This window comes from Nilaparvata lugens, chromosome 5 (genome assembly GCF_014356525.2).
Source record: "Nilaparvata lugens isolate BPH chromosome 5, ASM1435652v1, whole genome shotgun sequence".
NCBI lineage: Eukaryota > Metazoa > Arthropoda > Insecta > Hemiptera > Delphacidae > Nilaparvata > Nilaparvata lugens.
Genome location: NC_052508.1, coordinates 64,060,186 through 64,074,388, shown reverse-complemented (window position 1 = coordinate 64,074,388; position 14,203 = coordinate 64,060,186). Strand labels below are relative to the sequence as shown.

Here is a 14,203-nt window from a genome sequence, read left to right as displayed (position 1 = left end):
TATTTTTATCATAGAATCTATTCAATGAACTTTTCCAAAATGTTTAATACTCTCATTGATAATAGAGTTGTAGTTTCCTGTAGAGCTGCTAAAATCTGCAATACGTTAATATCATAATTAACACGATGAGATGTAACATATCAAACAGGAGAACTTTGTAGGCAGGAAGGACAAATACAAAATCGATGAAGGTGAGAAATACAAGGAAAAATTGAAACGGCTCCCAATTCTTATTATTTGTTGTTGGTTATCCATCTTGTTTCCACTATAATTATCACTATTAAATTTTATAAAACTTAAGTGAAAAAGCACTCACATTATTTTGATGTGGCGACGTCCGTTTCGTGCTGGTATCGCACATTTTCAAGCCAAACAGGAACTGAAGTGTTTAAGGTTATTATTTATAGCATGATACGTAGACGATGCTATCTTTGATGTGGTGAGGTGTGAGCTTATCTTAGGGTACAATACTTGTTTCTTCCTGTTCAATTACAAGTACACATTCACAAATAAATTATAGAAATACAAATATACAAGAATGATGCAGGTGTTTGGTCACACAAGACCATAAATTATCAATTAAGAAATTCACCTGCTTTTTGGACAGTGAAGCAGCTTGTGTAGATCAAGATTGCAATGTTTGTAAAACGCACGAAAATTTCATAATTTTAATTGAGCACTGTACTTGGTTAAGACGATTGATATAGGACTGGTTGATACAAGTTGATTAGAATCGTTTGTAAGATTTGGTGGAGAATATTTGAAGTTGTATTCTATTTAATACAATCAATATATTGGGATACATGACCAATGATTGAAATAACGCTTTGAGTGTTCCAGATATGGTATAAATCAAGTTATGTCGAGTTGATTGACAATGAAGTTACATGTGACAGTTGAGTTTCTCATGTGAGTACATTAATTAGAGAGCTCGCCGTATGGTGACAGGTAGGACGAATTTTATGATAGTATCTTGAGAAACGTTTACATAATAATTATACTATATAACACATGACACTATATTGCACATGAATTCGAACAAGATTGAAATGAAGTATTGTTTTCCATTTGTTTTTTGAAGTTGAGTTTGATGTTAGATAAATCTTTGATAGTTAACTGGGTTAGCACAATCCCAAAAAGATACCTGTATGATGAACAAATTCAAGACGTTTTTGCGATTTCTGTTCAACAAAAAGCTACCAGCATCAAATAAATAAGCTGAGAATATATAATAAATTCTAATATTTTTTCACTTATCTCTATATCACACTATTCCTCTCAAATACTGACCTCTCAAATCACTAACCTCTCAAATACTGAAGTAGTAAATTCAGAGTTTTCTCGGGATTCATAATAAATAAAAATTCAATTGTCGTGATTTAATTTTAATTTGATTTGTGAATCTGAAATAGAACTACAGTTCAACGGAACATATATCTAATAGGAAAAAGCAGTGATTATGACAATCTCAAATCTTTGATGATTGGATAATTATGTTCCAGCCCCTTCAAGCGATATTCTCACTTTTTCATAAAAGCTTGAAATATTACAATCGGAGAAATAAATTTCATGGTTTTATTCTATGTTTTAGGTGAACCAATCTACGAAGTGGTCAAATCGATTCCAGCAAACACAGAGTTGGTGGTTTACTATCTGCCCGAGAGACCAGAGGAGGTGTTCTTCATGCCAGCCGTGCACTATCTGCGCAACTCACTCTACAGACGAACTATGGACACGATACTTGAAGGTAACAACACATATCTCTTAAAGGTCCTCTCTCAAATTAGGTAGACCTGGCAACGTAAGATGTAAAATAAATAAATATCAAATATCAAATCAAAGGAACAGACCTTATTGATTCAAATAATTTGCCCTATTTGTTTCTCAAGAATGAAATTTTCTTCATAGTTGCATTATATTGTTACTCATTGTTATACTAAAGTTAATGTAAGCACAGATTAAATAAGTAATATCATTTACTTCCTTTATGCTGTAAAGTTACTGTATAACAGCAATGAACACTGATCCCAGATTGAAATAATTATTGTTCTTTCTGGGTGAAAAGCACAAGAAACGTCTATTTCTGAGGTTACAGTACCCAATAACAGGCAAAACCAATAGCTACACGAAGAATTCCGACCAGTGGCCGTGATTTGTCTTGCCTGTCGTCATGGCAACGCTCATGCGCGTACAACAGTCAACGCGTGCGCGACCAATTGTACCATCTTCTCTTCATCGTTTTCTTTCTCCACATTTCTTCTTCACCAACTTCTCCTTCATTCTCCTTCTTCATCATTATTGCGCTTCTCACCGTCCTTGCTTCTTAGTCTTCCACTTCAACATCATATTCCTCTTAATCATCCACTCCTTTATATTCTTCCACCACATCATCTTCTGCCCCCCTTTTCTCTTTCTTCTTTCATGAATTTACGATTTTTTCCCCCAACTTCTTCAACTTTCTTCCTTCAACGATCTGCATCGTTTTTTTCTACTTTTTTCCATTCCTCCTTGTCCCATTATCTTCCTTCTTAGAAAAAGAAAAACTTTTTTTGTCGCCACCTCTCTACTATCTTCATACATAGCTCTCTACCTTTCTACTATTGTAACATAGATAAATAAAGAACTCTAACTCTAACTCTTCTTCTCCACATCCTCCTCATCTACACCTTTCTTCTCCTCCTCCTCCACCTCCACCTCCTCCTCCTCTTCCTCATCGTACTCCTTTTCCTTCTTCTTCTTCATTTTCATCATCTCCCCTTTCCTCCTTGTTTTCCTCCAACTCCTTGTTTTCGCTTTTTCTCCTATTTGTATCTTTTCCTCCCTCCACTCACTGGTCTACTCTTCTGTCTCGTTTCCCTTGTTTTTTGGTGTTCATATTTTTCTCTCCTAATTCTTCTTTCTCTCCGTTTTACTGCTCCATCTCATTCCTTTCCTTCATTCTATACTATTTCTCATCCTTCTTATCCTTCTCATCCTCCCTTTTTGTCCCTCTTCTCCTAATTTTTCTGCTCATCCGGGATGGGCATTTTGCTTTTTGTCCTCTGCCATTATCATCGATATCCAACCAACAGTATCCTATTGTGTGTTGTGTTATACGCGCACGCGTTCCATTGTGAGAGATCTGGCGGTCATTTCAGTGTTCTGCTGTGTTAAGTGAGAAGAGACTGGACTGATGATATCAAAAGAGCCCCCCAAAGGCATTATGGGTAATGTAATTACCTGCGATGACCCACAATGCAACACTGTCTTTGACAGTTGAGCGACCTGTTGCATGGCTTTCTTATCAACTTTCATAATCCGGATATGATGAAAATGTATCGATTCTGAAAACAAGCATTTTAAAACATCCCTTCTATTATGAGCTCGTCTTAATTCCATGATTCTAAAATCTCTTTCATAATTTTAATTGAATTATTGACAATCGGGTTGAATAATCCAATGTGAGTTCAATTTGTGACATAAGTCACTTGTGGTATGTGTGAGAGTAGCTTTTGATGTCCATGCCCATGTCACTGCTGTATTTTCTGGAGTACCCAAGTGTTAATATACAATAGGGATGATTTCCACTGTTATCTATATTGTTATATGTAATTTACTCAAATAATTTTAGTGCTACTAAACCCTGTGTGTATATTCTATTCTATAATCTGTTATATATTATCCTATCGAAATAAATAGAATCAAATTCAATTTATTGAAGAAAATTCAAAAATGGTACTCACAAATAATAATATGACTTTTTTCTGAATAGTTCAAAATCTATACTAGAATCATTAAGGGCCGGTTTCCGAGCTCGGGATTTAGCTAAGTCCTAGACTTTAAACAGCTGGAGTCAGAAAATTGGTTTTCCAAAACGGGGCGTAGTCGCAGTCATTGTCATAGTCACGTTTGAATTAAATTTCGAAAAACTAGAAAATTGAACACAAAATAAAATAAAGAGAAAATAGTGTAAAGTTTCAGCTATTTTGAATTACTAAGGAATGTCTAAAATTTCATCAGGGAAAAACGTTTTCAATTTATAGAAATGATAAAATAAAAACTACTACTACTGTTATAATAAAAGCTGCGACTACGCCCCGTTTTGGAAAGCCAATTTTCTGACTCCAGCTGTTTAAAGTCTAGGACTTAGCTAAATCCCGAGCTCGGAAACCGGCCCTTAGACTATTTTATTGGAACTTCTTAAGTGACTCTGTATTCAGCTATTCCAATATACAATTTTCATTAACCTACTTGTGAACATACAACAATTAACCAATAGCGTCGTCCAGGATCCTTGCTGATAGAAAACTTGCCGAAAGTATAACGGATGCTACCCATATAGAAAAAGCGGCACGGGCTTATTCATAGACCGTCTACAAAGAGAATGTCACCACAAAAGACTTTTGATAGGACACGGTCAATGTTAATGCATAGATAGCTTCGTTGCATGCATTTGAGTCTTTTGTGAACACTTACTATGGAAAATCGGTAAACACACTGTCGGCGTGTAAGAGTGTGTGTGTTTTTGTCCACTAAGTTTGATGGAGATTAACCTATGGCTCGTGCTGCATAGAAAAAGAGGCTCAATGTCCTCTCGAATCTCTTTCTTACTTGTGGCTTCTCTCTGTTTCCAATTTGAATTTTGTTACTTGAATTATTTCTAGTATCATTATATACTCGAGTATCATTTCCCGTTTCTTGTATATTTGTATATTCTTATCGCTTATAAGTAAAACAGAGTCTCTCAATATAAAACGTAAATATAATTTAAATTTAGAAAAGCTTTGGGCTACATACTGTTCTTTCTTCTCGGAACGTTGTATTATTTGTTTCATCAATAAACAAATTCATCAATTGATAAAAAACGGATTGATTAATAGATGAATAAATAATATTGTTTCAGATTCGGTTTAGAGTACCTTCTCTATTAGTTATAGAACCTTCATTATCATTTTTGAAACTCCAGTACTATTCTCATTGATTTCGATTAACCACTACAAAATTCATCTTTTTAGAGTAGTCTATAATAAAACTATTCACTTTTCATTCTGATAAACACATTGTCTTTCTGATACAGTCATCCATGTAGTCACGGTTATCAAGTTGTGATCGATACGTTAAATATGTTATGCTGAAATGACTATGAATATAAATGAAATCGATGATATACGAATGTATATAACTTGAAAATACCCCAGAGATCTGATTATCAGTTCATTTCACTAAAACTATGATATTCTAAAAAGTATTTGTCTACTAGTCTAGTTTAAATTCTCATAACACATTGATTGAGTTCAGTTATTGTCTCACACGTATTTCAATGTTAATTGTGAATGAGATCAACCTCGTAAATGTGGATCTGAAATGAGGTTGGAGCTAATGAGGAGTCATTAGTCTGTACTGAGCAATTGATGTCAGATAAGTGAATGTTCATTTTCAAGTTCACGACACTGCATCTGGTATGGCAGGTTTTGTTTCACACTGACGTTGATCGTAGATGTTTTCTACAGTAGTTTGTTGCTTTCATATATTTCATAGGTGTGAATTTGACGGCAAGTTTCACATTCAATGCAGATTTTTTACACTGATCTACGCTGTTTAAACGACTGTACTCTAGATAGTGCAGATGCTAATCCCCATAACTGATTACTGATAACACTATTTATTTCAGATCTAGGTATCTAGGTCTCAAAAACGTGGTTTATTTTTGATTTGTGATGGATGAGAAGACGAGAGTGTGACCAGTAGCGATGAGAGTGAGTGAGAGGGATTGAATATATGAGGCAAATATGCGAGAGGTATGGGAGAGAAACAGAGATGGATAGAAGAGGTTCAAAGATACATGAATTGGATACATATACAGCAATGGATGGAAGGTAGGAGAGGCAAACTTAAATTTAAAAATATGATTGAAGGTGAAACAGTGATTGATAAAGAGATTCAAGGATACATGAATTAGATACTTATACAACAATGGATAGAAGGGAGGAGAGGAAAACTTAAATTCAAAAATATGATTGAAGGTGAAGCAGAGATTGATAAAAGAGATTCGAAGATAAATGAATAAGATACATATACAGCGATGGGTAGAAAGATGCAAAGAAAGAGCGAGGGAGAGATAAATCTAGAAAGGAAAACATAGATTTAAAAAAGTGATCAAGTGAGAAAAGTCAGCTGATATAGGACAGGTATTCACAGTCATACCAGCAATGTCTCGGATTGTAAACAAGAATTGTAAAATAATTATTCTTTCGCACCACAAGTGCATGTGTCTCAAAGTAATTAGAAACCAGTTTCATACATTACTTGTCTTGTAAATGAGGTGAAACTAAACAGAGGCCAAGTTCATTGCTGATGTGATCTGATTGATACTGGCGTGAGAAAAAATAGTTGCTTTTTATGCCTATGCGCATGTCAGAGTAATATAGTCACTACAGAAAGATTCACTCAAAACCGTCATTATAAGTTGACTGGGGAGCATTGATTTTGTTTGTGAGTAATGCTGACAATTTGAATTCATTATCACTGTAGTAAAAAGTAATGATAGTCAAGTCCAGAATTGTAATGAGTTGGAAATCCATGAGAATGGTGGAATTTCCGTGTGTGGAGGAGAATTAATGTAGATTTCTCTTAATCGGAGATTAATCGTTTGATGATTTTACTGTTGCAGTGATGTTGCAATAGATGACTTTTATTTATAATTAATCTGATACGATATCAAATCATTTATGTCATAAATATGAGGATTGGATGCGTGTTTCATGTTGGAGAAACGAGAATATACAAATAAAAACGTGGCAAATTATGGAGTTTAATGGAATAGAAAAATAGACGAATGTTCAATATAACGTGGAAGTTATCCAATCTATACCCTATGATGGATTCAATGTCGAACAAGGTTTAAAGAAACAATTCCTCATTGATAAACGATATACGAGAATAATATAAAATAATACGAGTTATTATATTATTATTATTTTATAATACGAGATATTACTATTATTTATATTATTATTATTTTATAATACGAGATATTATAAAATTGGCAGTGATCAATCTTATGCGAGCTAGAATAATGATGGATCCATAAATAATGAGAATTGATAGGTTGAATCAAGAACCTGACCGAAACTCATACAATAATGTCAAAAATTGCCGCGAGTGAAGAGCTCGATTCTCATTGGCCAACTTTGACCAAGAGTGTGAGTGGGAGTGCTAAAAGTTGGAGTGTCTAGTCTTGGCCAATCACAGAACAGCTCTCCTAACCGAATCCAAATAAGGCAGCCATTTTGTTTAATGTCATCAGTTTACAATTTTGTAGCTGATGAATAATACAAATTGTAGTTTCTAAAAGTGCCATATATTATCTTCAAGAAGCTTGAACTTGAGTAATGACTTGATTGGAGATGCAATCAGAGAATCTAGTACTGCAGAGAATTATTGTGAAAGAGAGGACATGATCTCATTTCAAACTACTTTAGGTTGATAATGGATAATCCAGGAAAGAAACAATATTGGGTTCAATAATAATATGTACGTATGTGGATGGATAAATTCATAATGATAGGTGAATATTGTTAGAATAATATTAGATACTACAAGAAATAAGATAGGCTACTCAATGCTTTTATACTTGTAATTTAATTTCGTGTAATTCATTAGTATTGCCATGGGTGTAACTTGGGTTTTGTATGTTGCAAACTCTTCGATATTAAGCCCCGCACACACACAAATCAACTTTTGTTCATACGAAATTTTGCCGTCCTTATAAATTCTATCAGATTAAAGCGGAACTTGACAAACATCATCTGTTTAATCCAATAGAGTTTATAAGAACGGCAAAATACAGTACGAACAAAAATCGATTTGTGTGTAGCTAGCTTAACAGATGTGTGGAAAATGAATAAAAAAACGGGAGAATTTGAGTTACAGTACAAATTGAATGAAGAAAAACAGAGATATTGAAAACACGGATAAAATGAGAATGTATAGGGAAAGACGAACTGTGGAACGACTTTCAAGAAGGAAAATAAGTAAACGATGAGATTACTTTGAAAAATACTGAAGAGTATAAATTGTGTATTGAAGAAAAGAGAAATTGAAAATATAAATGAAATGAGAATGTATAGGGAAGAAGAGACAGTAAAACCATTTTTGGGAACAAATAAGTAACCGATGAAAATACTTTGAAAGGAGACTGAAGAGCACACCCTGATGAAAAGCCAGTGGAACAGAGCGCAAGAGACTGAAAGGGCCGGGCCAGCCAGCATAATGCATACATTCCAACAGAACCCAGTGGGCATTGATCACCGCAGAGCAGTCCTTTGATTCACCGCGCGGCTCCGTTTAGCGGTTGGGAGATGATAGCGCGTTCGGCGTTTATTTATATTTATTTCAGCGTTTAGTCGGCTATCTTATCAGAGGCGGAATGTCACCTCTCCTATTCTCCACTGTTTGAAATGACGTACGATGTCGCTCCTACATCACTTGGCACCACTGTATTGATCCAAAAGTGGTATTGTTGGTCCTCATGACGAATGATGTCAAAGTCCTCGAGTTCTTCAATTCCTTCAGGGTATTTGAACTGTAGGCCGAGTAACCAATCATTTGCACTCACTATTGTACAGGTGATTAGCAGTAACTGAACTATTGTTATAAGCGGAGAGTATTGCTGGTGTTGAGAAAATTATGTTGAGAGCTCTATAGTGAGGTCCACGTTATAATGGCAGTGGATAAAGATAGAAGAATAGCGATGCCGATTCTCTGAATCAATTAATTATATTTCTACACTGTCAAAAACATAATTGGCATCGTTGTGGACCTAGAAAAGGATAGTATTACCGGCTTTGTCGAATGATAGACAAGGATAGCAAAACCAAAGTTGATCAAATACTGTCATTATAACGTGGACCTCACTATAGTAACACACATCTGGGCTAGTTACACACACATCGAATTTTGGACGAACGATTTTTTGCCGTCCTCATGAAACCTATTGGATTGAACAGATGATGTTTGTCAAGTTCCGTTCAATCTTGTAGAAATCATAAGGACGGCGAAAAATCGAACGTCCGAAAATCGATGTGTGTGTAACTGGCTGAATTGTTGAGGAAACTTTTGATAGATAGTAATAAATAGTATAATAATAGTCCATTGACTCGACATGGACCAATATAAAATTTTGGCTTCAAATTTGTCTTCTTCTTCTTTCACCATTCCTTTTCTTTCTCCTTCTTCTTCTTCTTCTTCTTCTTCTTCCTCTTCTACTCCAAAACTTTTCTGTTCTCAATATGACTGTGGAAATATATTTATAAGGTTCTATCAAATGCAAAATTATGTTGCGAGCGACATTGAAATGAGTTTTAAGCTTCCGTTATCTGGTGAGAAAGGAGATATTCGAGTGAGATATTATGTGAGAGATATGGAGTAAATGGAATTAATTAACAGCTATGGCTGTTATGTGACCATATAGTGAAGTTGTGTTACTTTTCTGGCTCAAATTTTTGCAAAATTACTCAAAAATTTCCAATTTGTAGAGATTTGAGTGAAATATTTTTGTTTTTAATCAGTTTTTTAATGTCAAAATTCAAAATTTTTAGTTTAGTCATTAGTTTTGAAGTGGAAATTGGACTTTTTGAAGTAAAAGTGGAATCTTAACCTTATTCTTTTTTGAAGCTTTTGTAAAAATTTGGGAGAAGACAGTTTTGGGCTATGCCTGTTGTCTTCTCTCAATCATATATTATATTTATTATAATTATGATCTGTAATTGCCAATGAAATAAATGAATAAATAGAAGAAACAGACATCGTTTCCAGTCGTTCAACGTAAGAATTGTTAAATTAAAGATACATTTTTCATTTGTTCACATTTTTTATGTGAATTTGTGTTTAGAAATGAGTTTTCTTGATTTTGAACTTTATAAAATATAATCTCAGGAGGCCAAAGTGCAAATTTTCAGTGAGAAAATATGAAGAGCCCAATACATAACCTATAAACTTGAGTGTTGATAGGAAATAGCATCGGGTTAATACGGCAAGGCAGAACATTCAAAAGGATCACTCTGCCGATAAAAGCTATAAAAATGAATAAATAAATAACAAAAGAATGAGATTTTGAGATGTCAAAAACAGATTTTTGTTGCATTAAGCCACACTATTCTGTGCCAATTTAGTGCTGAATCGTATCCATTAGTGCTTATCGTATCCATGCTCAGTCACGATAATGATTATGATATCATCTCACAAGTTGTCCACACTCTGTACTTGTACAAATACGGTAATAGCTTGTACTAATTACGGAAATAGCTCAAAAAAATAAGTTGATCCAAATCTATTTGAATCAGAGTAATGTGTTTTATGCAGCCAGCTACCTATGGACTACGTCAGCGCATAGTTATGCGCGATTGTGGCGCGCGTATCTCACGTAGGCATGCGCCGAGAATGCGCCCTATTGTCTGTGTGCGCTTTTGTCAATGCCTGATTAAATGCGCCGTCTCTCTTTCATCGCTCAGTCAGTCAGCAAGAGCGAAAGGTCCTTCAGCACCGTAAACAAACAAACTGAAGAAGCCGCATGTTTATCACTTCTTCCTTTTATCTTCCTCTCCACCTACCACTTCTTCTTCTTTTTCTTCTTCTTGCTTTTCTTCTTCTTCCTTTTCTTCTTCTTCTTCTTCTTCTTCTTCTTCTTCTTCTTCTTTTCCTTCTTCTTCTCCCACTTCTTCTTTCCCTTCTTCTGGTCATCAGTTTGTTGTACCCATTGTTCTGTCGTCTCGCGGCTCTACACAGTAGCGCTGAAATGTCAGCTATGTGTCACCCAAACGCAAAAAAAGTTTGAAAACTTTTCGCCGGTATTTCTCTTTCAAACTGCTCTCCCTGTACTCCTCCTTATCATCACTTCTTTAACATTCCTTTTCCCTCTCGCACTCTGTCTCACCGAGCTCAATTGTGTTTTCTGCAGTCGGTACAGACACAGAGCTTGGAGCAGACGAAAAATTAAAATAATTGTGCACCGGAAAACAATGTGACTGACTGCGCTGTTGGATGCTGTTTTCGTTGTCCTAGCCCTCCTTCTTTCTCCTTTCACTTGATATTTCCATCCTCTCCTGATCTCCTCGATTTCCTCTATGATCTCATCCCCTTTTTCTCTTCTTCATCTTGTTCTACTCCATTTCTCTCTTTACTCAATTATTGTTCAATTCTCCATAATCAATCTCTGCTGTATTTCCATCCTCACTCCTGCTTCCCACTATTCCACACCTACCTCCCGTTTTTCCACGTTTCTCATAATTATAAATTGCTTTATGAAGAATATGTTTTCTCTTCTAATCTCCCCTACTGAATTTCTCTTGTCATTCATCGTCTTACTTTCTTTTCGCTCTTATCAGTTCCATCAATACTTATATAGTAAAACACTTTCATTCAATCTCGATCTCCTTATGAGTGTGATCGTAAAATTATGGATAATATGGATATAATATAGCCTCTCCCTTATTTCAACAATATCTATATTCTTTTCTCCATTCAACTCTTCCATCATCAACTTCTGTCTACATAATCATCACCATCTATGAGAAATAGGTCTAAAGTTTTTCACTGCCTATATTTGTTTCGAATCCTTTTTCTCCACCATATTCTTGTCTCAAATTTTCAATGTTCTACAAGATACAAGTTGTCCCGACTCATACTTTGCGTTACCTCATAATATTTTTAATTAAGTTATCTTTTCCCTCAATAATTCTCACTTCATACAATTCTGATCCTCTCAAAATTTCCCAATTCTTTAAGTTCATTAGTCTTTTCTCAACTCTCTTACCCCAACTCTTTATTTTTCCCTATTTCGTCCTTATCGTCATCCACTGCCAATGGACTCTTCGAGACGTTTGAGACTTGTGCTCTCCACTTTGTATATTCTACTCATCAAACCTTTCATCGACTTCTCTCCCTTTGTCTTATATCTTCCTCCTTGTCCATAATCGAATAAACCACAAGCGAACCTCCGAATAATAAACGGCATCTCTCACAGCACTCTCATCCACTTCTTCAACAATTTCTTCCAAATTTGGCCCCAATTGAGCATTCTATTGTTTGGCTACTCCAAAAGTAAACAGCCAACTGAGGAATGACTGGTTCTACAGCAAAGTTACCGTATGAATAATGCAAAATCTTCGGTAGTCTTCTGAACCCTACCGTTTTCGGATACAACGTTCACCAAAAAGTTCTAGATTTTCTTGAAGATTCGGCTCTTTGCGACTCTCTTCTACGTGACCTGGCTACCTATACAATTATTATCCAATTTTCCTTCTTCTCGTCTCTTTTTCTATCTCCCTGTTCTTCCTATCCGATGACGATTTATATCCGTTGTTTGGTATCATCAATATAACACGAGCAGAATGGTATGGTTGCAACGTTTTTTCCAATTTCTGAATTCATCTCTGTTACTCTCATCTCCTCCAAAGTAGTCTTATCTTCTTCATTGTCATTTCGTCCATGTTCTCTTCAGTATGTTTTTAATTTCACGATGAGTATTTCTGTTTCAATCATCTTCTTCTTTCTTTTCATAGTCGTCATTGTGACTTCATTGACATCTCATAATGCTTCAAGACGTTCAGGTTTCTGAAGCTTCTCAGTTCTGTATTATGAATTATTGAGGAGCTTTGTTCACATTGTTCTTTCCAGACTTCAATGTGATGTTTTCAGTGTTCGTTGACACGTAGTCTTTTTCAATTTTCTTCGTATTTGTTATGAATTTTTCGCCTCCATTGTTTTTTACATCATTAAATGTGAATTGATCATTTGTGGTAGTTGCTTCCAAACTGGACTTTACTTCCATTTCCTTGAATTGATCACAGATGTCAATACTTAATTCACTTTACCAATTTTCTTCTCATCTCCTGGCTTCTCATATCTTCCTTTTGCTCTTCACATCTCTTCTCTTCACCAACAATTATTTTCTCACCAGTGTGAATCTGAAATTGAAGTGAGCTCGTCGGTTAAAACATTGCAATAATTACTTGTTATTAAGTATTCTTATTATGTATAATATACAGTGAGTTCAGGTTCTGATAATAACAATGATTTCTTTCATCGAATTAAATAATTATGCTGACTTAATATAGAAATAACCACAACAAATACCATTTTTATGTTTCCTACATAAACAGTACTAAAGTAGTTTCTGCATTCATATCATTTTCAGCTATCTTTTTTACTCTTGCTCACTCGAATAAGGCATGCTGAAACTAGAAGTGTTTATGTAAAACAGTTTAGAAAGGGTACTTTTTATTTCATATTAATTGAACAATGATAGTAGCTCTATTGAAATACTTCATTGAAAATGAATAATGTTGGAATTCAAGAATATTTTCAGTGTATGTGTTGTTATTAATAGTGTGGTAGACATCCGTGTTGAACGAAAAATATTTGGAGTTGCCAAAACACTTCGGTTGCTACCCCATCATACATTTGTATTGTTTTCAGTTATTACATTTTTCCAAAATAATATTTCAATTCACATGTATTTTTGGGCTTTTACTTTTCTAGTTCAATGATAATATTATGAACTACACATGTATTTATTATTTGGTAAATATTTCAGTTACTAATTTTGTTCGATAATAATCACTGATTTGTGTCTTATTGTTCACAGACTCCCCACTCGACCTCTCCACATCGCTCCTCTCGCGCGTGCTAATCTCGACCTCCTCATCCTCAACCTCCTCCTCAGCCTCCTCACCGCCGAGCGCAGTCGATCCGGACGAACGCGACCGCGACCTGGTCGCAGGCGACTGCTCGCTGTCGTCCGGTGCCTCCTCGACGGCCGGCGACCTGTCGCTCGAGTCGCCACTGCGACTGAGCAGACGAGGCGTTTCACACGGCGTGACGGGTGGCCAGGAGGCGGCTACTAAGGTGGCGGCGCGTAGTGCAAGGGGTGAACGCACCCTGTTGCCGTGTGAGGTGTGCGGGAAGGCGTTCGATAGGCCATCCTTGTTGAAGAGGCATATGCGCACGCATACAGGTTAGTCATTTCCCATTCCAAAAGTTATCAACAATATTCATTCCCATAACCTTCAATATACTTATTCAATATGAAATGAACTCAATTCAATTTGGGTGTCTTGTAAGGAAATACATGGTTGTTCTTATTATTCATTTCCTTTACTACCGTAAATTTTATTTAATGAAATTAAATTGTTTTAAAAAAATAATCATCATGATCATCAAATGT

At 35.5% G+C, this 14,203-nt stretch overlaps 1 protein-coding gene across 2 annotated transcripts in view; it reads left to right on the top strand.

The window, feature by feature from the left end:
- The window catches only part of LOC120351476 (zinc finger protein 829-like), a 221,931-nt gene that overhangs the window by 88,307 nt on the left and 119,421 nt on the right, over positions 1 to 14,203 (top strand). For both annotated transcript variants that reach the window (XM_039429022.1, XM_039429021.1), the window contains exons 3-4: positions 1,592 to 1,747; positions 13,625 to 13,993. In XM_039429022.1, coding sequence (XP_039284956.1) covers positions 1,592 to 1,747; positions 13,625 to 13,993 — 525 coding nt within the window. The remainder of the gene's footprint in view (positions 1 to 1,591; positions 1,748 to 13,624; positions 13,994 to 14,203) is intronic.